Here is a 27,503-nt window from a genome sequence, read left to right on the forward strand (position 1 = left end):
TGAGATTTGCAGTTTACGTTATAATAAAGAACTTTTAATATTAATTTTTTTAATATCAATATTGATGTATGTAGCTGAAATGCTTGTAAGCATGACATTAGCAGAGTGCTTTATATAAATTTATTGGAATTAATACAATTTTAATAAGAAAATATGCAGACAAATTATATTCATGTTTATATAATCATTTTTTAAAGCCTCAATGAAATATCAATTACATAACCTCATTACTCAAGGCAAAAGTATAGCCGCTTTTAAATTCATTAAATAGCCTATTCATAACCATTTTTGGAATCTAATTTCTCATGTACATTAAAATAAAAATTTTTATGACATTGTTAATATACATTCACAAAATATGCATAAGTCCATGATTTTTTGTATATATACAACACAAAAGTAATGTTGATTTACACAGTAACAAAGCTTTTGAAATATTCATCTAATTTATGTAGACTTTTCTAAACCAGTTTCAGGTTTAGAAGGCTCTTTGTAGTAAATTTGAATATTCGTAGCTCTTTCGTAAAAACTTTAAGCAGTTGTTTTAGGTTAGGTTAGGTACATGTGTAAGTTGTTTCACAAAGTCCAAGTTGTTTAAAAATATCATAAAAACAACCCAGACAATCTGTATTCCCTGAAAAACCAGTAATGAATTGCATAACTAGCTATACCAGTCAAGTTACTGCAATTCATTTTTTAAATAATTTGAAAATTACTTGTTTGATAATATTTAAATTTTAATTTTTGAAGCAAAGATAGCTGGATGAAGCAATAACCAGAATGTTTATTATTAATGTTACAATGTTTTATAGTACTATAATGATATGACTTCTTGAAAATTTGGGCATCAGGGTTTTTTTATTATTAAAGTATTCACTAAAATTGGTTTTAAATAAATTAAAATTAAAAAAAGAAAGTTTTTTTTTAAAAAAGTTTTTTCTTCTTTTTAATTTGGGATATCTGTCATTGGGAGGGGTATAAAGTTATTTTAGTGACTTAATTATTTAACAAAATATGTTTTGAGTATTAAAAATTAGAAATTGCAAAAAAAAAATTTCATTTTTGGAACTCCCATACTCAAGGGGAAACATTTGGGTAAAATTAATTTTTATGAAAATAATCCATAAGTAATGATAATAAATTAAAAAAAAAATAATTTTTAAAATTGTTTAAAATGTACAAAGATTTAGCTATAATTCTGAAAAAAATAAAGTTGTAATTTTCTAGGAAGGGGGTAAATATTTTTGTGTTATTTTAGGTCGATTTCATAAGAAAGCTACCTACTGTAATGGGTACCATGATTCGACTTCTGGAAAATTTTGACGTATCTTCGCGTTTCACATCCTTCAGACCCCAAAACCACCGTCAGTTCAAAAGTTTATATATATATATATATATATATATATATTTCACTTTCCTGTGGACATGTTAACTACCGTAATTTTGCGCCAATCATTTTTAAATTGGTACATAAAATATAATGACCCAAAATCTCGGTCGAGTTTGTTAATGGGCTAAATTGGACCATGGGGTGAAAATGGTGGGGGGGCTTTTTCAAAAAAACAAAATATAATAACTTTCTTATTAAGTAAAATATCGAATTTGTTTAAAGTTCCTGCTATTCTTTGGATAAGGGCCTAAAACATATATAAATAATGTTTTTATATCCCCAACCACTGGCCCAGAGGGTAAAAATCTGGGGTTTTGTTGACAAAAAAAAAATCATACCTCCCTTATTGGCACAGTATCAAATCTGTTTAAAGTGGTCATTAGTCCTGTAAACATTATCTAAAACTTTTGTCTGAAACAATTTTTGATATGACCAACCCTTACGGCAAGGGATAACCAAAATTTTGCTGGAATTGAAAAAGATGGGGATTGTATGGTAAACATGTGAAACTTTTTTTCACATGTAATCATTGTCATATTGAGTAAATCTGAAGTTTTTTTTTTAACTTTAAGGTGGAAATCTTTTTTATCCCCTACATAGCACTACCTCTCCTTAAATCTATCTCTGCCTTCCAATGTGCCGAAAGGGATTTCTTTTTAGAAAAAAGAACTAAAGAGCAAGGGCTATAACAAAATTAAGATTTTTACATTTTAAATGCAATAATAATGATAACTTGTGAGATGGATTTAAATTTAAAATAAATTTAAAAAAATTAAAATGTATTATTTCTTATCACAGACCATTGCAGTAGGATGTGCGAACAAATTTTATAGTGGTTTGATTGAAGGCTATTAATGTAAAAAATAAAGATGCAAAAAATTCTGAAGAAAAATATAGCTAAATAAGAATATATACAGTCATTTTTGAGGGAGGGGGTGAATATTAAATAAAAATTGTTGGTAATTTGTGATCTTTATAAAAAAAACATCAACTTTTGTAAGAATAGTTTTTGCCAAGTGGCCCAGTAAAAATTTAAATTCTGTTTTAGCCAAAACATCCCCACCACTTTTTCCAATTTTTACAAAGATTTACAATTTTTTCCTGAAGGTAGTTTTGTGTGCCAAGTTTGAAGAAAATCAGTCAACGGGATCCAGCGTTACATGAGTAACACCAAATATAGGCCAACATACATGTATACACATGTCTGTCTTGATAAAAATACATTTTTGGATTTGGGAGCATTAGAGTAAACATTTTTTTTCTAGAATATTTAGACTGTTTAAATTTATTTTTTCTGTTTATCTATTTTCTATTTTATTTAAATCTATTTTTTTATTTAATTTTATTTTTTTTAAATGTTTCCTTAAGACACAAAACTTAAGATCAATTTTTTAGATTCTTATTTTAACTAGTTTTTATACTTTTCCATTTTAGACTATTGCTATAGTCAGGAAAATAAAAATCTACCTTATCAAACTCTTCATTAATGAATTTTTATACATTACGGTATTTTACTTTTTAATTTTTAAAATAATTTCCGATACATTTTCTTTTTATTTTTATTTATTTCATTTGCTTTTCTAAAAATGAATTATAAACACAAAATTTGGTATGTTGTAGCTGACTAGATTTTTCTTAAATATATTTTATAATTTGTTGTAGTTACCTCTTAATTCATCAATGCTTGCCTCTTCTCCTCCATATTCTTTAGGTAGTATCTCTTTATCTATGTACTTGTATAGTTCTGTATGATCACCAGTAAGTGGATGGATCTAATAAATAACAAAAAAAAATTATTATGAGATGTAAATAATAGTTATTATTTGTAAACCTAATAGAAAACCCTTGCCCCCCCCCATTATTGCACTTCTACCTTTGGGTAGGGCATGTAAGCAGCTTCACCTGTGACATGAAGATGCAGTGCCTGCTCAGTGCTGATGGGTGTCTGTGGGGGACTGCCCTGTCCAGGAGGGATGGGAGGCTCTAATGTTCCACCATCAATGATTGGATGGAGACTCCTTTGCAGCGCCTTTGGGGAAGGAAATGTAAGACCGTAATCCCAGTGGGGAATCCCTTGAGGGTTCCCCATTAGGGGCAGGGCATTAAGACCGGAGTCCCAGTGAGGGTTCTCCTTTGGAGTCCCCTCATTAGAGGTGTGGTATGTACTGCAAGACTGAGTCCCGGAGCTGAGTTATGCTTAGATGCTTGTTCCGGATCTGGGGTCAATGAAGATGAACAAAAAAAAAAAAAAAAAAATAGAAAATAATGAGAACAAAGGCTTTGTAAAGATAACAAAATAAGTTTTGCTGAGAGATAAAAAATAGAAGACTAGTAGTAACAAATGTTTTTACTTATTTATTGAAAACAATATTGTATTCTATTTAACTCTATATATTTATCACTGAATGTGTTTAAATAGGAAATGTGAAAATATATCTTCTTTAAAAGTAAAAAATGAAATGTTTTAATATTTTAATTTTTAATATTAATATTTGAATTAATATTTTTATTAATATTATTTTAATATTTTAGAGGTGAATTAGTACTGGATTTTTTTCTTTTGAGATAAAGTCAAAGTTGAATATTTCCTGTGAATCCCAAAGTAAAACTGTAATTATTTTCCCTGTTGAAAATTATGTTTTTGGTTTGCTTGTTGGCGGGTGAGGAGTTGGATGTTACTTACTATTTACTTGTTTTGATTCTGGTATGAAGTACTTATGTTTTTTCACTGGTAAATACATGGTATAGATTAGTAGAAAGCTATCTTACATTCATGCTACAAAATGAAGTAACCTCACTGCGTTCAGCCCTCAGTTTGCTGGATCGTAGATAATCTAAAACTAAGCACCATTAAACAAGATAACTCGCTTAGTAATTTGGCAGTTTCCTCAAATATATGTTTTAACTTCGCTGTGATCGTATTCATTGATTGATATTCTTGGCTGACAAGTGGAAGTTCATTTACAACTTTTCCCTACTATCTCTGAATGACTTATACCAGTCATTGAATGAGTTAAAACTCATTCGTAGACTTATTCATATCTTATGTAAATCTGAGTTAGAGCAATCCTTCCTGATCAGTTATCTTAATCACAACTGATATGAAGGACAAAAAGAGCTACCAACTTTGCTGAAGACAAGTTCAGTGATGCAAGTACTTTTGAGATTACTCACGTCTGTTTGTACTTCTTATAAGAGGATTGCATGAACATTTCTGGTGATATTTAAAAACTCCTCTTTAAATGTAACATGAGATGAGATTTAATTGAATACTGAAACTTGTAACTTTGTTAAGGTGGTAAAGTATGAAGGGTTTGCATTGAGATCCTGTAAAAAGACAGAAATAATAAACAAGTTTTAGGTAATGAGGCCCAATTAATGTGATATAATATTGTAAGTGAACAAAGGAGGTAAAAAGATATCAAGAAGTTTAATGGGAGTATTAGGATAGAAGAGTCTTTGTGTTTGAAAAGAAGTTTGGAGGTTTGGTGTAAATGCAAAGAGATAATACATGCTCCATAGATGGAGATGCTGAGAAAGTTGCAGGATTCAATGCAACCTAGCTGAAGAAGAAATACATATGAGTCGGCATGAATACATCAACAATTTGTGATTTGATTATGGAGTGAACATTTTAGTTTGTGAATAATGTAATTTACTAGAAAAATGAAGTCTTATTTTAGAGAAGATATGGAAAGATACTGTATAAAAAAAAATGTGACTGAATTTGCTGTTGATTCAGAAATAAAGAATGAATAAGACAAAGCCAGCCAACTTTTATACAATTGACCAGCAAATTTGTTCCAAGAATTATGTAATTTAGAAAGTTATAAATATGCTTGAGGTATTTCTTATTTTATTTAATGACAACAATTAAAACAAGTTATGTTGGTAATTAAATCTTATGTACTTCAATGAAATGAAGTGAGAATTTAACTTACTCGCTGTTGCATTTTCTTTGATAGAAGTGGATATATAAGCACTCTAAAGTAGTTATATATTGGTGGACTGTTAAAGACAAATGTTCCTTTTATACGCATTGGTAATACCTCCTGAAACAATTCATGGATTATTTTACTATGTTAAGATTAATCTGAATTAGTTTTTATACATTTTTTATAAACTTTTTATAGAGTTTTAGTATTTCTAAGTCATTACAGATATTCATAAAATTGAATTCCTCCATATAATTAAGAAAATAGATGAAACAGGTAACTTTAAGAATATGTTTAGATTTCATTGTAATTTAGAATTGAGATTTAAATCATTTAAATCTGGATTTTGCTATCCTGATGCACTTTCTTCAGTGTAGCATGTGCTAATTGTATTGTTACATATAATCCATTGCTTGATTTAGCTGGGAGTGGATGTTTAATATAACATTGGTGAATATTTTGTATAAGTACATGACATTTAAAGCTATTATATATCTAAAATAATTAAAAATATTTGATATTTTTGTTTTAAATTGCATAGATAACAAGATTTCGTTTTCAATTTTTTGAAATCTCAGTAAAGCATTTGATTTAGTTTCAAATTTTTTTAGTGATGGAAAAATTTGGTAGTAATTGTATCAGAGGATTTGCTTTCCTTAGAGGAGGTGGTTAAAGTCATACCTTACTGATCATAAACAAATAATTGATATTTCATTTGTTGATAAAAATATACATGTAAAATTTAGATCCTCACTTCAATATGTAAATGTATAGATTGCCCCTGGGAAGTGTCCTTGGTACTTTGCTTTTCTTATAGTATATTAATAACCTGCCTCAAAATCTTGAACTATTCATTGTTACCTTCTTTCCATATAACTCTGTCTATTTCTGGTTATATTTAAGAATTGAAAATTCTGTGGTTGCAGTTCAAAAGATTATTCATTGGAGGGATTGTAACCATCTAACTTTAATTGCGGTTAAAACCATACCCTTCTGCTTTTTTTTTTCTCTCGCCTACATCCCTGGGCCGGACATCCAATTAAGTCAACTCGGCCCAGAGACGTGTCTTTTGCCTCGTAAGGCCGTCTTCCCGCCCACCGGTTTTACACCCGGCACGGCAGGTCAACCGCCCCGTTACTAGATCTTTTCTTGCCTGCCTCTAATTCCCGCCGACGAGGGCAAAGCCCGGGTATGCCGTTCCCCACCCCCGCCGACAGAAACCGGGTCTCGGTCTTTATGCCATTTGCTTCAAACCGGTGCGACCAGCACAAGGAGCGCGCGCACCCCCAAAACCAGCCACACCGGCCGGGTCTAGCTAGGTCTTTTAATTTTATCCCCGCGAAATCTCCCCGAAGTCCCCGTCCGCTCACCGAAACCTGCACGCCAGGGCATACAGGCTCTCAGAGACGGGGCTGTCCACCTATCCCTATTTACGATTGAACCTAACGATTCCTTCGTCGCGCCTCCTCTTCCTTAGTGCGAAGAACAGTACCGGCGAAATTGTTAAAAACGTTCCAGTTCTGCTCCCTCCTTAGCGACCACTCTACGATGTTATTCGCGTTCAGGTTATTGACTGCTATGAATTGTCTGTATTATGCCCATCTCCGGCATCCGAACATCGTATGCTCTGCGTCGTCCAACTCCTGGTAGTAGTCGCAGTTGGGTGTGTCTCTCTTGCCGAATCTTTTTAAATAGTAACCAAAACATCCATGACCCGACATCATCTGTGTTATGTAAAAGTTCACCTCGCCATGTTGGCGATCCAGCCATGCGTCTAAATCACTTATTAACCTTCTGGTCCAGGCCGCAGCGTTAGTTTCTGCCCATACTTCCTTCCACCACTGTCGGGTCATCGCCTCGGTCTCAGCTCTACTACATCCTTCCGCTCTCACTTTTCTGCTCTTGATCTGAAATTCTATCGGCGGGACCGACGCAAGCACACATATAGCTTCATATGAAAGGGTACGATACCCTGCCACCACTCCCAACAATGCCGTTCTGTGCATTATTCGCATTTTATCCTTGTTTCTTTGTATCCTGACTGCATCAGCCCAAACCGGCGCCGTGTATAACGCCGCAGACACCGCCGCCGACGCAATCAGTTTCCGTTTGGAGGCCCCCGGTACTGTGTGTTCCACGAATAATCTCCTGATGGTTTTTATGGTGAGCCCTACTTTTTTACACACATTTTCTATATGCCCACCAAACTTGAGATTTTTATTTATTGTCACCCCTTGGTATTTTGTATCCTTAACCTCAGTTATAACCTCTCCATGGATCACGACCCGAACGCCGCTCAGTCTTTTCCTACCCGTGAAGAGGATACACTTGCTTTTTGCCGGGGACACCTCCATGTTGTTGTTTATTAGCCAGTTGTCTATGAGTTGGAGGGAGCGATTTGCTTTATCCTCTGCATCATCAATTTCCTTATCTTCCACCAATAGTGCAATGTCGTCAGCGTAAGTGACTACGCTGACTCCTTCCGGATAAGGCAACCGGAGCACCCGGTCGTAAAAGATGTTCCATAGCAAGGGGCCTAACACAGAGCCCTGCGGAACTCCACCGAAGACCGGAAATCTCACCACCCCCTCCAAAGTGCGAACCTCCGTCCACCTATCAGATAGGTAGCAGTCAACCTGGTTTAGCAAGTAGTCACTAACATTCATTTCTCTGAGCGCCGCTACAATGGCCGTCCACGGTACCGAGCCAAACGCATTTTTGATATCTAACTGGACCATCAATGGGATCCTTCTGGTCCTCCAAGTACCGCTCCGTACCTCCGCCGCCCAGCTAACCACCCTGTTTATCGCATCCAGTGTCGAACGGCCCTTACGGATTCCATATTGCCCCAAATGTAGGCTTCCGCTTTCCTCTTGGATCCTGGTAGCATGAAGCCTCTCAGCAGCCTTACCCATATTATTTATGAGGCTGATAGGACGGTACTCGCAAACGCCTGGGCTTGTATTAGGTTTGGGAAGAAAAACCGTTCTGGCCTCCTTCCAGCATTGAGGGAAAGTGCGGTGTTGCACCCCATAACTCAAAATGTCCGTTATCTCCCACGGTACTATTCTATCCCGGCCTTTAATGATCGCTGCCGGAACTCCATCTGGGCCCGGGCTCTTCTTGTTATTTAACTTGTTAATTGCGGCAATCACCTCATCCTGTGCGAACCTGCCACGTTCGCACAAGATTGCCTCCCGTCTTATCTTCTCCTCCCGTGGGAAAAGTACGGACATCTGGCGCGCTGCTTCGTCCTCATTCAGCGCAGGCACTCGCCTCCCCAATCGCTTCATTACTATTTGGAAGGCTCGCCCCCCACGGGTCAGCATCGAGCTCACCACACAGTTCCCTCCACTTAGATCTCTTGGCGTTCTTAATCAGGTAGTTCAACGTTTTCCGAGCCGTCCTACAGGCCTCCATAGTTTGTTCAATCTGAGCCTCAGATCCCTGTCTAGCTCTTAATCTTTGGGCCGTTCGTTTATTTCGCTGAAGTATGATTCTTTGTTCGGCGATCTCCTGGTTCCACCAGTACACAGGGTGGTATCTATGCTCCATTTCCGGTATGCTGGAAATTTCGTTTGAGATTATTTCTTGGAGGACCTCCGGATCCAACCTTCTGCCGTCGGAGGTTTTGCGTGCCGCTCTCTCCACAATTATGTTCACCTGTCTGCTAGTGAGTCTTCTTGCCGGGTTCCGTACAGCATTGGTCGCCGAACAGACGTGTATTATCAAGGAGACCGCAAGGTGATCACTCCCGGTCTCCTCTTCCAAAACTCGGAATTCGGTTCTATCAGTGACCATTCTCCCATCCACGATCACCAGATCGAGGATGGATTCATGGCCCCTTGCTCGATAAGTCGGAGTTCCGTCGTTCAGGCATGTGGTACCGGTAGCTGCAAGGAAGTCCTCCAGGACACTTCCTCTGTTATTCGTGGTCCCAGCGCCCGCCGCCACAGTCCTACAGTTGAAGTCCCCCAAAATAATAGCTCTCTTGGGGGACTGCATAACCAAGCGTTGCGACTGTATCATCCGGTGTTGGTACTCTTCAACGGACACATTAGGGCTAATGTAGACACCGTACATAATATGCTCTTCCAGTTCCACGGCTACCACACCCTGCACTCTGTGATACAGACTAAAGTCCCTACTGCCTGTTGCTCGCTTCACCGCCATGTCCCCCGCCGTATCAGACACCCACTGCGAATGAGCGGCTGCGAGGACATTTGGCTCGGTAGCCACAATAAAATCAAAACTCCCACTGTTGGCAATCTCCTCCACCAGATAATTGGCGAGGAGACTGCGGTTGTGATTCGATAACAGGATCCTTAATATGTCTTACAACAATCGGAGCTGCCGGTCCTGTGCGTCGAGCTGTTACAGTCTAGGTACCTAGTGGCCTCTCGACATTCTCGAATAAGGTGCCCCGCACCGCCACAGTTGTAGCATAAGCTACCACGGTCAGGACCCTTGCAATTTCTGCTACCGTGCCCATTAGCCCAGCATCGATAGTAGTGCTCATTTTCTGTTCTGATATACGTCCGACAGTGGACCCACCCCACCCGAAGCCTGGAGGCAACCAGCTTGGTCGCCCCTCTGTGAGTAGTGTTGATCGTAGCATTTTTTGTTTCTCCATATGCACCTCTTAGAGATGTTATTCTATAGCTTTCCTCTTTGCCAAGGACCCTGTCTAGCGCTTCCTTTATTTCGTTTTCCGTGGTGTCATACTCCAGATCTTTAATATGCATCACGGTTCTTCTGTCGCCTCTCGTACGAAGATCCACCTGTAGATCTGCCGCTCGGTCTCTTAACATATTAGTAAATTCGCCGGCCTTTTTGGTTCCTTGGATTCGGACCTCCATATCCTGGTTGCGGCCCTTTCTAATTGAGAGGACTTCTTCTGCTTCCTCCCTGGAGACTCTGTCCTTGACTGTTTTTAAGAGGTCAGCATACGACCACCACTGTCTTACTCTCCGTCACCGGTGGGGCGGCCCTACGCACAGAAGCCGATCGCGATCTGGCTCGTGTTTGATCCCCCGAATTAGGAAGGATCATTTTTGGAGGCGATTTTTCTCCCGTGACAGGTAAATAACTATTTTCCTTATAAATATACCCTCCGGTCCAGGCGGTATGACGAATACCACTTCCTCGGGTTTACTGACGACCCTCCTCATGGTCTTAATCATGAGGCTGCCTTTTCTCCTTCTTCGGTGCTGTACACCACCGTGTACCTTGTACCCCTCGAGGTAACACACTTATCCTCCAATACGGTGGAGTCCTGGATGATCATGGCCCCTGATTTAGTGCCATGAAACTAGCTGCCGGGTCTCGTCTTGGTCAAGTTAACATAATGGCAGCTGTCCTCCCCAGGCGTTAAGTTGGTCACCTGGGTAAGCCTGTTCATCGCCCAGGTTGACCATCTGCCTAGGCAGTCTCTCTAATAGTTGGTCATCAGTAAGGTCTTGTTCTAGAATATCGTCCTCCCTGTGGGGTCTATCTGTTTGTGTCCCCTGCGTATTTGTGTCAACACCAGCCGCTTCCTTCTCTACCAGTTGAAGCTCCTTGTAAATCTCAGATAACTCCTGCTCATGTGCTTTCATAAAAGCCGGGCTAGATTTACCTAGGCCTTGACGTAATTGTAGTAGGGCATGTCCCAGTCTACATGCAACATTCTTAAGAGTTAGCGGGGCATCCTCCTTCTCGGATGAGCCCGCCCTGGCCCGTTTAACGCTCTTTGTCTCCATAATCCTCCAAGTTTTCTTTTCCTGGGTCCTTGAAGATTCTGAGGCACGTACCTCCATCCGCTCCTCCATGGGGTTCATGGATATCAACTATTTTGGTGTTTTTGGGCTCTCCGCCCAATTCCTATTACTGTAAGACCCCCCAAGGGGGGGTTCAAAATTTTCAAATTTGGGGGCCAAAAATTGGGCAAATATTTTATGGGGCGCCAAAAGATGCACAAACTCGTGATTCGCCTAGATCAGAAAGGATTTCGTTCTAAACGCACCCGTTCAAAAGTTATTAAGGTTTGAAGTTTCCCTAATAACTGAGCAGTTTGACTTAGAAAAAATTTTTCACTTCTCTCACAGCAAACAACAAAATATTTTCTAAGTTGTTGTTTACTTCTATTGACAGGCCTGTATTGTCCTGCCAATCGACTTAGAAAATTTTCAGCTGTATATCTTACAGCTATAACCAATGTTTCTGAATGTTTTATTAGATGAGAGAGAAGTTCTCTTGGGATAATCAAATTTATTTTGTTTGAAACAAAACCTTAAACCACAATGTTTTGCTTTGAAGTGTCTTAATAAAACTAAGCTTGTCACCATTATTAAATATTTATTAAGTTTATGTAAATTCATGTGTCTTACTATGACAAACAAATGCCATACATACTCTAAAAAAATTTCAAACAAATGATGTCACTTGAAAACCTAATTCAAACATCAACACTATGTCCAACAGTATAACACTTATGCATATATATATTTTTTTGGTACTTACGTATTAACTTTACCGCAGCTACAGCTTTATTTAAAAACAAAGTAGTCAATCAGATTTCGGTGGAAAATGGGCCGATATAGAGTTTAACATAGATTCAATACAGTCTCTGTATTAATTTTAATAATTTATATTTATTTATTTTATAAATATAATTTAACCAAACTTAACCTACGCTCGCTTCGCTCGCTAACCTTGGCTAATTAACAGGAGGGTTTTGATTATTTAAATAATAAATAATTGCAATAATTACCGAATTTATTAAATAAATACTCAAAAAATTACGGTGTTAATTAGTCAAGGTTAGCGAGGGAAGCGAGCGTAGGTTAAATTTGGTTAAATTGTATTTATAAAATAAATAAATATAAATAACCATTTATTAAAATTAATAAAGAGACTGTTTACTTTTCACCGAAATCCGAATGACTTCTTTGTTATTAAATAAAGCTGTAGCTGCGGTGGCGTTAATACGTAAGTACCATTTTTTTAATAGTCTGGGTTACCAAGTAATTCATCACATTTCTAATATACTCTTAATAATAATTCACTGAATCTTATTACTCAGTAATTGGTAAATCCTGTATACAAAGTATTTCATGATTATTACAATATTTGCATACTATTGTGACTTTAGATTCTTGGCAGATGTTTTTATTCTTTACTGTTTAGACATGTTTGCACATATATCTACATAATATTTGTCAAAAAGAAATTGACGTACGTATAAGTAGGGTAGAAACTTCCGTAATACTGATGGATGAAGTTGTTTCAAAAGTCCTAATGTCAGTGACTTTCCTTCAACTATTATGTACAGTCCTTTTGATAATGATTCATTTTTTATTAAATAATCTGTCAAGTTAGCTGTAAATTTTGCACTAGTGAGATTATCATAATCATTTGAACAGCTAGGTGCAAATTTTATGTACATCACTCTGTAACCTGCTTTAGTTAGTTTTGGAAGTGGGAAGAAATATCTGAAACAATAAATATTATGCCAAAAGATAACGAGCATTATTGAAAAAAAACACACATATACACTTACACAAACACTAAAAATAGGTAAATCATTAAAATTTTAATTTCTATTTTTTGTTCGAAAATGGACTCTTTTCATTCTCATCTGTTTTACCTTTCCTTTTTGTTTATTTATATTGTTATCTATATATTCAAGTTCTCACAGTTTATTCTTCAAACCCCAAAAGGGGGAATATTTATAAGCAAAATCTAAAGTTTAAACAGGGTAACTCATTAAGCAAGTTTGTTTAAAATAAATAAGTTTTGAAAACTAATTTAGATGTAAGAAGGAACAGAGAGAAGTCTGAGTGATAGCCGTAAAGAGATGCTTAACTTTTTTTTTAATTGTTTTAATTAATGCAACTTGTTGATTTGAGGCCTGTGGACTACTGTATCTCTTGTTGCTGTAATGGGTGTATCTGTTGCTTTTTGCATGTCCAGTGCCCAGGTTTGGATGGATAACAGAATGGTAGCCAAGAGACAGTATTAATGAACTGTTTGTGCTAAATTATAAGTGATATAGTTACGCTTTGATTGTCCATAGTTATGTACACATGTAGATGTATTATCCATAAACATACAAGTAATTTTTATATATGTGAAATTGTGACTTTTCTAATACATCTTGGTAGTTAATGCAGTATATTTAAAGAGCCTTTTTCAGAAATGGATTATTTCATCAGAATACTTAAAAATAAATAAATAGTAGATTAAACTGATATTTCACATATTGTATATTAAACATATGGTAAATAATGTATTTTTACTTAGGAACATTTCCAAATTAACATAACAAATATGCTTTTAAAATAAAAATGGTACTGTGTCGTCACTGATTACGTGAGCAATCAATGAACACAACTAATACAGTACAAGGATTGAAGGTAGCATTTTAAGTAATTTTAGAATACTGTAGCAGTGTACATTTATGTTATTTAAGAGGGTGGCAGTTGTTTAGGGAAGAGAGTTGAGGTATTGAAATATATTTTAGACAAAAGTTGTTAAAAATTCTTTGTAATTAATTTTTTTAGATTAATACAATTCACAAGCATGAAGCTTGCGTATGGAAATAACAGAGATTTTTTAGAACATGAAAACACTAAATTTAACCAGGATTTGAATCTAGGACCCAGAAGGTTGTTTGTTTGAACTGATGATAGGTGAGTTGGTACTGCTCTACTGAGGTGACTGACAAATCTTGTGCAGTTTGTATACAAAAGACATGCATTTGAATCCCAGGACAGAACACTCTTCTTCTATCTGCAATCTTTTTTTCTTTAAATTGGTGATACTGTAATTATCCAAATTAACTGAGTCAACGTAGAATTTGTTTTGTAATGATTTTTAATTATTTACTTTCATATAAGAAAAACACATTAAATTTTAAAATAATCAAGTTTGATACTTTTATAATTTTTTTTAACTTACTGAGATATTCCTGAAAATTTTTTTTAAGGAATTGATGAGTTCTTACTAACTTATCTGTAATTAAATCAGTTTTGAAGGTACAGTAAAAAAAGAAGAATGGATTGTGGAGAAACAAATCTTCTAAACACTCATTAAAGTTTTTTATTATTAGATCTTTAATTTTCAAAATAACCTCTAAAAATTAAAATGGAAAGCACCTTTATTCTTCTATAAAGAAAATTAAAAAAAAACAAACAATTTTTACTTGTTTTTTTATTGTAATGTATAAAAAAGTTTAGACTGCAGGATAATGAAGTGTGGTTTAAACATGATTTTATTACAGTTTTCTCTAAAATCAAGTCTAAAATCACAGTTGCCCAGATATTTAAATAAAACTATTTATCTCTCGTAGCTCCATTCTAACAGTGCGTATTGACCATCCTATTTTGTTGGAGTCTGTACATCTTAATATTAAATAATGTTTAACATGTAATATTTGTAATGTAAAATGCAACATTTTTTTCATTTCTTAAGAATTCTGTTTGAATCTGAATACTGAATTTTATATACATATCTTACTTTGTTCTTAAAGTATGAATTTATGTTAAAAAAAAAAAGAAAAAAAAAAGTAGATTCAGATGGCAAACTTTACGATATAAAGACTTGTATATTTCTATTATTATTTTATTGATGTGAGAATCATATTATGGTGTGGTTTCAGTATTATTTTATATATAATTATACATACTGAACATTAAAATGTTCTCTAAGAAAAAGCGATTGCACAGATTTTTTATGTGTTTGGTGTAAGTCAATATGGCTTATTTGTTGCCCTGTAGACATTAAGTGTGTCAATTTTTTTTTTCTTACATTCAAAGCACATTAAGTGTGACCAATTAAAATGCATTTATGATTTTTCCTTTCAGATGGTCAATATTGATTATATGAACACTTTTCCTTATTAATTTGATGTGATTAGAGGTAACTGGAAAGTCATGTGATATAGAAATCATTACTGTCATACTTTTTACCAACCTCTTCCTATTCAGGACTATGGAAGTATCTCACCCAGACACTTCAACATACAAACAATTTTGCCAAAGTTTAGAGAAGCCAAACCACCATTTTGTTGAAATGATATTTAACATTTATTACTCCTATAATTTTGGGCAGTATTTATAATTTTAACTTACAAAGTTGTAGTGTACCGATTTTTTTACTTGTATAAAATGAACTGTGTAATGAAATAACAATTGCCTGAAACAACAACTGTTAAAAAAAAACTGTTGCCTGAAATAACAGTTTATTTTCTTCAAAGTATGGACCTAGGGAAGTTACATAGCAGTTCCAATATGATTTCTATTGATTATTGAAAGTTTGCGCAGTTCATTGGTTACTATTCTTATTACACATTTTTGCAGTCCTGAAGTGATGACCTTAAACTTGAAGTGATTTAAACTAAGAAATCACATGGAGCAAGATCTGAATTGCAGGGAAAATTTGGAAGTATGGGAATGTCTTTACTAAAAATTATTGAATTGAAAGGAAGTATGTGTCGGTGTATTGTTGTGTTTCATTACTCAATAATTGTCTGCATTGCCTCTTCGAATTCATTTGACCCGATTTTGAAGTCATTCCAAGACATCTTTGAAGAAAGTGATTAACTTTCTGCCTTGTAGGCACAAATTTTTTATGCATAATTCCATGGCTATCATAAAAAAATAATAATTATTTTCACACTGGATCTGCTCATGCATGATTTCTTTCGACGAGCAGAATTTTTTCAAGTACCATTCCAACTTTGCTACTATAACACCCATGATTAATTTACTTTTATTAATTTATCCAAGAACTTAGTCTTAATTTTGAGTTGTTTCAGAAATTTATGACAAATTCTAACTGGTTCAGTTATTGTTTCACAAACAGATATTTAGGCACTAGTTTTGCACAAATTGTACGCAAGTGTTTGTAAGAATTCCGTGAATTGCATTTTATCCAGGCCTGTTTTTCTGTAAATCATTATGAAACTCCATCAGTGGCCTTCTGCCATCACAGCTGGCACCACTTCCACATTTTGATCATTTGTTAATTTTTCAGAAAAAAGTTTATGTTAACATGTTGTCGGCCTTCTTTGTAAGCTTTGTGTTACTTGAAAGCTGTACTTCTTAAAAGAATGGGATCTCTATAAGTTTGTTTAGAGTCAAATGTCTTAGTTGCATGACTGCATAAGTAGCAGCAACTCTTTATCAACTCGCCTACAAAAATCAGTGAAGTATTTTTTTTTTTACCATAGCTATACATAGAAAAGTCAGTATATTTACTTTTGGGGTAAACCTTATATGTTGCAGTTTTGTGTTACCACAGTAGGTTAAAAAAAAAAAAAATAAAATACACCATTCATACATTTTGGGGCTGTCATGTTCATCGTTTATAAAGACATATGATTGTTCATTAGCTCATATCCTGACATTATTTTGATCAAAAATGGCCCAACACATGAAGCATCTTTGCTGGTTTATTCTGATTTCTTTCCTTATGTTGCTCTTGCATACATCTTCAATGAATTTATTACTAACAAATGTACTATTTCAATGATTCCCAAACTGTGTGTCGCGGCACCTGGGGGAACTGCAGCTTCTCTTCACAGGGGGGCCGTGAGATATTGTAAAAGCTTCATAATTAATTGAACCAAGATATCGATAATTATTAATTTAATGTTAATAAAGTAAAAAAATAATGAATATATACAAGCTTTATTTATTTTTGTCTCTTACTTATGAGTAGTCATACTTTTACTTAGGATAGGGCAGCACAGAACATTTTTAATTGAAAAAGGGTGCCGTGACTTGTAAAAGTTTGGGAACCACTGTACTACTTTAATGTTTTGTATCTAACTGCCAATTTCCTTATCCAATGATCCAAAATTTTATTTTCAAATGGTAGCTGCTTTAAAAAAACACAACCTCAAGCTGAAAAATAGCTCCAATTCAAATGAAATTTAGGAGAGTATTCAGATTTAAGTCTATTTCATTGTCTAAAACTGTTCAAGTTAAATCCAGTCATGAATTTACAGATAGACACTTAATACAGGCCTGTATACATGATTGATTATAAGTGATGTTGACACTGAAAATCACAGATACTTTTATAAAGGGAATACTTTTATAATAGAATATTTTCTTTTGTAAAGTTTTGTAAGCATTCTTTTTGAAAAAAAGAAAACTAATAAATGTAATAAAAGTTGTCTTTGTGCTCTTATCAAGTCTGGAATACCTATACCTTAATAAACAATTAAAATTTAAGATTTTACAAGCTAGTTAATATAACATAATAAATGAAATCTTTTACTGATCTTTTATTTTTTTACTAATCTTTACTAGTTCTTTTGCTGACAGTAATTAGCGAATACTTATTTGATTCGATTAAAATCAATCATAATAAATAAATTATAACAAGAAAAAGTTAGTTTTATTTATGTATCTCTTTTATACTTTGGTTACTAATTCTGAGTTATTTAATACTTACATAGTGTCTTTATGAAGGAGCATTTGTTCAGTGCATGGATCTCTGTGAGAAAAAAATTCAGGTATCAAACTTCTCATTGTAAAATAAGAATCCAATTTTTGTTTGGCTTTTTCCAAGCTAAATTTACAGTTCCACACAAAGAATTGTAATTCACTTTCAGCTGTAAATTAAAAAATACTATCATTTCTCAGTGGTGTTAGAACATTAAGAAAAAGCACGGGAAAACATTTTTGTTGCAAACAATGACATATGTAACAGCTCTCTGATCTAGTCCATCAGGTATAATTTTAATGTTGATAAAAATAATTTTTATAATTTAGTAATACAAATGGATACACTTACATTTTGATTTTTTTATCACTGTTGCAATCGGTGAAATGGCAAAAAAGCCAACTAACTATGTAACTAATATATAATAATAGTTTGACAAACTTTCTGAAGATTTTATCAATGAGTAAATCAGTTTTATGATAGAACATACTGAAAAAATATATCAAGTTTGTAGAGCTAAAACATAAGAACTTGCAAGGAAAGAATTAGTTCGTAACTTTTGTTTAATCACAGGTCATGACAAAAATATACTCAGAATTAAAACATTATTCTACTTTGTAAACAACCAGTAGCAAAATATCTAAAATCTGGTTTATAATACAGTAGACATTGTAAACAAATTAGGAAGGATGTTTCTAGGCATTCTTAGTTAGATTAAAGTTGACATAGACAATTTGAGTATTAAAAACATTTGAAATAGCATCAAGTTGTGTTTAATATTTTATGCTGAATTATTTATCTAGCTGTTATATTAATATAGTTCCATTCATTTAATTTGTTGCTTTACAGTCACCCATTATAACAGTTGCAAAACTAATTTAATTCTAGCAGTTGACTTATTTAGTCTTGGGCTATCAGTAATCTTTTACATATGATACTGTATTATAATTTAAATGGCCTTAATAAAAACATTAAGATTGTCATCATTGTAAAATATGTTTCTGTAAATTATGTGTATGTAGATATTTATTGTTGTATTATTTAGTGGCCATAAAACATAAGAATAAGCTTTCAAAATAAAAACTGGATTGTCAGATAAAAGCATGCAAAATAATAAAGAACAACAATAACAATACACAAAACTAATAATTTGCAACATTACTACATATTAAATGGCTAGGTCAACTGATATTACACTGGTCAACATGATTTTTATCTTATGAATACCAATAAGTCTACTTAATGCAGTTTTTTCCTGTTTTCAAAAATTTATTCGAAATTTCTCCATCACCCACAGTTTTTTTTGTTATTTTAATTTTTTTATGTATTTTAAAACATTTTTTTTTGTCTATTTATCCATTGTCAAGTAAAAGCTCCTAGAGCATTGTAAATATGATGGAACCAAATGAGCTAACTCAAAGGGTAGCATTTCTGCTGTTGTGCAGGTTCAGATGTGTGTAGACATGTAAAACGTATTCTAGTGTAGCACACATTCATCAGAACGATGTCAGTTGTGAGATAGTAGTAAACACATCATTGTGAGTGCTTTATGTGCCTAAATTATTGTGTATTGCAAATTTACAACTTTATTTCTTCTAATTAGTTGTTAGTTATAAAATGCCTAGAATTTGTTTAAATCATCCTAACAATTTTTGTTGTGTATGTGGTGAAGTAATGCTGAAGTCCCAAAGGCAAAACTGGGGACCAAACAAGGGCCTGGGCCCCACATATCTGTTGTTTATCGTGTTCTAAGCTTCTCACTGCATGGAAAAATGGCACATGCCATTTGCTATCCCTATGATTTGGAGGGAACCCAAAGATCACACTTTTGACTGTTATTTCTGCTTAACAAACATTAAAGGGATTATGTCAAAATCAAAACATACAGTGGTGTACCGTAATAACTTGAATTATGCATTGAGACCAGTTCCACACTGCAAAGAATTGCCCATATTAAATCCTTCAGAACATGTGACATTAGATGAAGAAAGCTCAGAGTCTGATGGAAGTAAAAGAAAAAGAAACAAAATCTGGTGATACAACCTTTGAACAAAGCAGTTCATCTGAGTATCATTTACTGACTCAAGAAATCTTAATGGCCTCATACAAGATTTAAAGTTATCCAAAAAACAGTTTGAAATGCTTGCTTCCCAGCTAAAAGGATAGAACTTCTTCAAAGAATACAAAGATGTGTATTTATTGTAATTATCATCCTGAATTTAAAGACTATTATTCTGAAGAAAACTGCTTAGTATTTTGTAATGACATTCCTTCTCTTGTGGTCACACTTTGTAATGAGCATAACCCAACAGAATAGTGCTTGTTCATTGATTTCTCTAAAGTTAATTTAAAAGTTGTGCTTCTGCATAATGGCAATAAATTCTCATTCGTACCTGCGGCTCGCTCAGTATGAAGAAACAACTGCTAGTATGAAAGAAACATATAAAAACTTTAAATTTTTATTGGAAAAGCTTCAATATGCAGTGTATGAGTGGAATATTTGTGGCGATTTGTAGGTAATTGCACTTATTCTGGGACTGCAGTTTGGTTACACTAAGTACTGCCGTTTTTTGTGTGAATAGGATGATAGGGACAGAAAAAACCATTTCATTAGAAAAGAATGGCCTAAACGCGAATCACTCTTTCCTGAACAGGAAAATGTGAAACATGACCATTGTGTAATCCTAAAAATATGTATCTACCTCCGTTACATATCAAACTAGGATTAATGAAGAATTTCGAAAAGGCCATGGACAATACATCTGATTTCATGTACTTAAAACAGAAGTTTCCTAAAATTAGTGATGCAAAAATTAAAGAAGGAATATTTGTGGGTCCACAAATACGATAACTAATGCATGATGAAAAGTTTGAGGAACTATTGAATCCACTTACGAAAGCAGCTGGGCAAGCATTCAAAATTGTTACGCAGAGTTTTTTTGGAAATCGAAAGGCGGAAAATTACCGTGATTATAATATCGTTGTCAACGATGTTATAACGTTTTACAAACATTTGGGTTTTAATATGTTCTTAAAAGTACACTTCCTGCACTCGTATCTAGATTTCTTCCCGAAAAATCTTGACGCGATGAGCACGGAGAACACTGTCATCAGGAGATTTCAGTTATAGAAAAGGCAAATGGAATCCTAATATGCTGGCCGATTATTGTTGGACCATTAAGAGGAATGCTCCACAGGTGAAATATAGCAGAAATTCGTCATTTCTTATTTTCTAGGTGAGACAAATGTTTGAATATTGTGTAGTTAAGAATGCAGAAAATATTAAAATGTTTAAATTCTAAACAAGCATTTATGTTTAAAATAATAAATGCTTGTCTCCCGAAAACCTTGCGTAATGTGGAAAACCCGATATCATATTTGAATTCAGGAGGAAGAATACCACCAAAATCGCATATTTTTCTTCCCGAGAAAAAATAAAACAATGAAACGAGAACAAAAAAAAGAAGAATTTCTCTTTTGTTCCCCAGTGTTATTTACTTTCAAATCGTTTAAATCACAGTATTTAATTTTAACATTTAGTTAAAAGTTTTAAGTCCTCACTTATTTAATACATTAAATATGGAAAGCATACCATTCTACAAGAAATGTTGAAAATGCTTCCTTCCCCTTTACAGCTTGGCAATGTGCTAACCTTAAGTAATATTCGTTTACAACTTGTATCATGTTTGATGATACACGTGCAGATTCGTCAATTATGCGCCTTTGCAAGTCGTCAATGTTTACAAGTTTTGTTCGTATATATTATGTTTTAAGTAACTCCAAAAATAATCCAGAGGCGACAGGTCTTTAAACCTGGCAGGCCAATTTTTGATTCCTTTGCGACCTAACCGATGATTTGAAAAAGTTCCATTTAAAATTTTCCTTGCCTTTAGATAATAGTGAGATGGTGTCCCATCTTTTTGAAACCATAAGTTATCTAATTGGTATCCAAAACTATTACTTATTATTATTGTTTATATTTTGAAGGCTGTTATTAGTGTTTGTGCCATTAATTTCAACATTAACTATCTAAAGTTTGTTACTGGATGTAATTCTGAAGCTAATACGAAATAAAAATCTTACTTAGGAGCGTTTTACCTCATTTAATCACTACCGCAATTTTTCAGTTTTTGCAAATTTGATTGCTTAAATCTCGAAAACGAAAGCATTTATTAAGAAACAGTTTTGGCCATCTTTTTTTATGTAAAATCTTAGATTGAAGTCATGTATAACATGTCCCGTTGCTTTTTTAAAAAAAACTTATTCAATATGGCAGATCTAAGATGGCAGACAAAAATTTAAAAAACACCAAACGTTAGTTATTTTGTAACTATGTACTCGTACATCCTCACTTGTTTCTACCTCCTAGTATTCCTCAGGTGTGTAATATGAAGCCGTTTCTATATTTTAATATCACCCTATGTGTATCCTACTCTATTAAAGGGCATTTGTATGTGTGTTTTATTTTTTATTACATTTTTTTTTTAACCTCCGGACCACCGTTAGGTATTGCTTCAGAGGATGAGATGAATGATTTTTAGCGTGTGAAAATGCCATGCCTGACCGGGATTCGAACCCGGACCTCCGGGTCTGTGTGTGTGCACCCTTAGCTTAGCACTGGAATGTAACAATCATTAGCGGAATACCCCGACTCGTTAGTACATGTCTCGTGCTAGTCATATAGGTATACTTGTTATATTATTATATATCGATATATCGCATATATATATTATTAATATATTTTTTTATTTATGTCATTTTTTTCTTAATAAAATAATAAACTATAACCAAAAAGAAGTCACCGGAATATACCGATCACTAGCGGAAAATCCCGACTCGTTAGTACCAATTTCTAGAGTTAAATTTCTAATTTAATTTTCGTTATATCAATTTTCATCATTCAAAAAAAAAAATTTACTTAAGACGTAATCAGTTTTGGACACCTAATAATCCCATTCCCCGACGCCGCCCGCTAGGGGCTAGCTGCACAGGGTATGACTGTGGCACGCCTCTGCAGCTAGTATATATATATATATATATATATATATGTGTGAATATAAAGCTTCCTTCCCTGACTCATGTCCCTTTCGCCAGTTCATTTCCATTCTCCGTTATTCCCAGCTAAATTATTGAGTTTCTAACAGTACCCTCTTACACCTTTTAGATAACTACAATTATTACTCATCAACGATCTTTCTTTTTCAAACATTGTATTGATTCTTCTAAAACTATTTAAGCTAGCCCCTCTCCTCTCATAGTACATCAAACCCAATTAGCTTCCCTATTTTGATTTTTGCTTAATTCTTATTTGCTTTCCTCATTACTTCATTTTTCTCTCTGGCTATCCATTTAATCTTCTAAAATCTTCTCTGTTTACAATTCAAATTCCCCCCCGCCTTTCTTTTTTTTTCCAATTTTTTTTTTTTTAAATGACGAGCATCGGTTGCTTTTTGTTGATCATTTTGCCTTATCAGAATGGAAATTTGTGGCGTATGAAAAATGCCATGGGTGACCGGGATTTGAAACCAAAGACCTCAGATGAAAAGTTAAGATGCTACCATTCCGCCATAGAAATCGGCTTAGTAATAGCCCGGTATTTTAATGGTATTCATCTTTCACATTCATACTAGAAATATTACATTCTGATCAAAAACCTTCACAGAATAAAAAATCTAAAATTAAAACGACTTAGAATATTGTACATTATAATGAATTTATATAACTGGAATAATTAATTTTTGACAAAAAAAAATATTTAAACATAAAATTTAAACTTGCACTTTTTTGTTAATTAATTATAAATAAATACAAAACTAAACCCATTTTTTGAAGTTTTAAAAAAGAAATAATTTGTACATAAAGCGTTTGTTTTTAATGAATGACGTGCATGTAAGATATATCAGTTCTATATGATACGCATATGTCAATCCGAATTTTGTATAAAATTAATGTTAGGATATGTTAAAGAAGATAAGCTGTTAAAATGATCATTGGAATGTCAAGTATAACAGACTGGATTAAAAAATAAGTGTTATTAATTAATGTTTTTATATTAAATTGAAAATTTAGAATAAATATAAAACAAGCTAAGTTAGGAGATCCAGGTTAAGCTGGATAATTTAAATTTTAACGTATTGTTTTCTGGGTTTTATGATCCGAGACATATTTTACTTGGTTTTAATTAACAATATAACCTGGCTTGATCAGGCGTTACCGAAGATGACGCACAGTATTCTGTCACTGCAAGATTACAGCAGTTATGTACAGAATAAATAGAATTTGCTAAAATAAATAGATAGAAATAAAATACTACATTAGAGGGTTAAAGAAAAAGATTAAAAAACAAAATTATTAACTCTGATAAACCTCCAATTATTTTCTTGTTTTTTGAACAGAATGAGCAACATTATTACGTATTACTGACTTTTATATTGGATTATAGATTATATATATATATGACTGATACTAAAGTAAATATTATTATTATGTGTTTCATTTTTACAGTAACTGCTACTACTGCTTGCGTATACTGGATATGTATGAAAACTGTTTAACTGAAATTAAATTAGTTCATTAATTAAAAAATTAACAATTAAACAATTTTTTCCCAAGCATTTTTTTGTATTTTTCAATTTTTTTTATTAAATAAGGTGTTCTATGGTAATCTGATAAAAATAAATTTATTTAAACATTGATTGTTTATTAGTGCATAGAGTAAGATATAAAGCTATACAGTACTAGGAAAACAGTCTCACAGACATTTTACAGCTAAAAATGGGGTTATATGACAAGGATTGAAGTATATAACAATTAGATACTGGAAGAAAGCCCACCGATTTTACAAGAAAATTTGTGTTGATAGTTCTAATCTTTTATGCCCATAAAAAAAAATTCTTCATGGTTTCAAAGTATGCTATTTTATTTTGCCTCAAAATATTTTATTCAACGATCGCTTTGTTTTTGACAATCATAGTTGAAATCTTTTGTTACAACCTTCAAATTAGTTACAATACTTGGTTAATTTATAAAATAAACTGTATTAAATGAAAATTCTAAATCAATTTAAAAAAAAAAGAATTAAAGTTTATATAACTTTTTAAAGAATTCTTCTGTAAATTTTGTCTTTTTTAAGTCATCACAAATTAAAAAATACAAGCAACAATTTAGAGAACCAAACTAAACCAACCAATTGGACAAAAAAGTAACCCAAAACCTGGTAAGTGTTTATCTAGGAAAAAAATAAAAGTTAAAAAACGACATGGTGATCCAAACCTGAAACCTCTCAATTATGATATTGTATGCTTGCTACTCAGATGGTGCCACGTGTGTGACTGTACATTAAATATAAGCAACTACTTAAAAATTTTTAAATCAAGTTTACTCGGAAATCGGGCCAGTTTGGAAGCTGCCATTTTGGATTTAAATCGGTACTCTCTCCTATTACCCTTCAAAAGGACATCAATAAACATTGTTGTAAGCTGACAGCCTATCTTGTTAGCTTTAATGTAACTTTTAATGTGCAGTATAGTTTTATTGTTTATATACTGTCAAAATGTCTAAATGATGAAGTGAGACTTTTTTTAAAATGTTTGTTTTGCTATTGAGTTGCGTTTATAGATTTATTTTATCATTTTTGCCATATTTATGTTTTTTAAGTGATCTATTGTATCTAACCCAGACCCACTTATTCCTGCAACTTATTAGAATAAGTATAGAATACTTATACTTACACTTATTACTTATAATTATACTTCTATTTTTACTTATACTTATACTTATTAGAATAAGTAGCTCCATAGTACTGACAGTACTATGGAGCTTACTCCAATGCAATCCTTTTTTATCCCTGGAATCCCACACATACCCATTCCTGATTTATATCTATATTTATTTATTTAGCGTATGGTACTAAAACATAACACCAATTACAGTCAAAATTATAAACAAAGATTTAACAAACTAATATATGCTATCGATTCTGGAGTCGCCATCAGGAAATCTTCAGGATTCCCTCCATAAGCTGTCCTAGGGAAAACTTCTGTGATGTGTCTGATAGTTTGATTTTCACCATACTCACAAAGGGGCGTCGGTGTTTTACCCCATTTATACAGGAAATAGGTGCACCTACCATACTGAGTCCGTTTAGTGTTGACCATGTCTTACGTGGCAAGTCAAAACCTGGCGGCCTTTGAGTAATACATGGGATTTGGTTATTCTGCTTTGTGGTCCATTCTCGAAGATAACTAAGTTCCAGAATCTAAAAAAATGGATGCTATACAAAACGTGCCCAAATATGTAGCAGCCTACTCATTTCAACAGTGAAAAACATAAAAATGATATGAAAATCAGACTGTTAGGTCTGTTAGATCTTGTAGAAAAGCTTACCTTGAAAACTACTGTATTGAATCTTAATTATGCGAGGAAATAGTTGTTAGTATTTTGTAAATGACCCTGTTTAGGAGGAACATTATCAAAAACGAATTAACGATTAAATTCAATATCATAATTTTTTTTTTAATTAGTGCTTTTTATAAGTCCTTAAAAAAATGGACTAACAACATTACGTGATAGTATTTTTAATTCTGTGAGATTAATAATGTACGTAAATAGATTTAGATATGTTTTTTGTCTTCAGTCATTTGACTGGTTTGATACAGCTCTCCAAGATTCCCTATCTAATGCCAGTTGTTTCATTTCAGTATACCTCTTTCATCCTACATCCCTAACAATCTGTTTTACATATTCCAAACACTGCCTGCCTGCACCATTTTTCCCACTTATCTTTCCCTCCAATATAAAAGTGACTATTCCAGGATGCCTTAAGATGTGGCCTATAAGTCTGTCTTTTCTTTTAGCTATATTTTTCCAAATGCTTCTTTCTTCATCAGTTTGCCACAACACCTCTTCATTTGTCACTTACATTTCATTATCACAAAATTATGGTCGCTATCAATGTCTGCTCCTGTATATGCTTTGCAGTCGATGAATTAATTTCTAAATCTTTGCTTAACTATGATATAATCTATCTGATACCTTGCAGTATTGCCTGGGTTTTTCCATGTGCATATTCTTCTATTATGACTTTTTTTATTCACCCATCTAATTTTTAACATTCTCTTATAGCACCACATTTCAAAAGCTTATAATCTTTTCTTCTGAGGTACTCCGATTGTCCAAGTTTCACTTACATATAAAGCTATGTTCCAAACAAATACTTTAAAAAATGTTTTCCTTTGGTTTAAATTAATTTTTGATGTAAACAATTTATATTTCTGACTGAAAGCTCATTTTACCTGTGCTATTCAGCATTTTATATCACTCCTGCTTTGTCCATGTATAGTGGACATGTATAATTCTACCCAAATAACAACATTCTTCTACCACCATAATCTTTTCTCTTCCTATTTTTGTATTCAGTGGTTCATCTACATTATTTCTACTACATTTCATTACTTTCGTTTTGTTCTTATTTATTTTCATGGGGTAGTTATTGTGTAGGACTTCATCCATGCCATTCATTGTTCTAAATCTTTTACTCTTAGCTGAATTACTATATCATCAGCAAATCATAGCATCTTTATCTTTTCAAGTTGTACTGGTACCCCCAGATCTAAACTGTTCTTTAATATCATTAACTACTAGCTCTATGTAAAGATTAAAAAGTAACGGGGATAGGGAACATCTTTGTTTGACTCCCTTTTTTTATTACAATCTTATACTCTTATATTATTATTGTTGCAGTT

At 33.4% G+C, this 27,503-nt stretch overlaps 2 protein-coding genes across 4 annotated transcripts in view; one reads left to right on the plus strand and one right to left on the minus strand.

The window, feature by feature from the left end:
- LOC142321684 (zinc-regulated GTPase metalloprotein activator 1-like) overlaps nucleotides 1–27,503 on the plus strand; it is a 443,413-nt gene that overhangs the window by 270,940 nt on the left and 144,970 nt on the right. The window lies entirely within an intron of this gene.
- Nucleotides 1–27,503, minus strand: part of LOC142321686 (alpha-tocopherol transfer protein-like) — a 42,712-nt gene that overhangs the window by 11,607 nt on the left and 3,602 nt on the right. For 2 of the 3 annotated variants that reach the window (XM_075359971.1, XM_075359970.1), the window contains exons 2-5: nucleotides 17,770–17,929; nucleotides 12,545–12,797; nucleotides 5,332–5,442; nucleotides 3,057–3,162 (exon numbers count right to left, since the gene is read on the minus strand). In XM_075359971.1, coding sequence (XP_075216086.1) covers nucleotides 3,057–3,162; nucleotides 5,332–5,442; nucleotides 12,545–12,797; nucleotides 17,770–17,929 — 630 coding nt within the window. The remainder of the gene's footprint in view (nucleotides 1–3,056; nucleotides 3,163–5,331; nucleotides 5,443–12,544; nucleotides 12,798–17,769; nucleotides 17,930–27,503) is intronic. The other variant, XM_075359972.1, reaches the window with a different exon arrangement.

This window comes from Lycorma delicatula, chromosome 3 (assembly GCF_047948215.1).
Source record: "Lycorma delicatula isolate Av1 chromosome 3, ASM4794821v1, whole genome shotgun sequence".
NCBI lineage: Eukaryota > Metazoa > Arthropoda > Insecta > Hemiptera > Fulgoridae > Lycorma > Lycorma delicatula.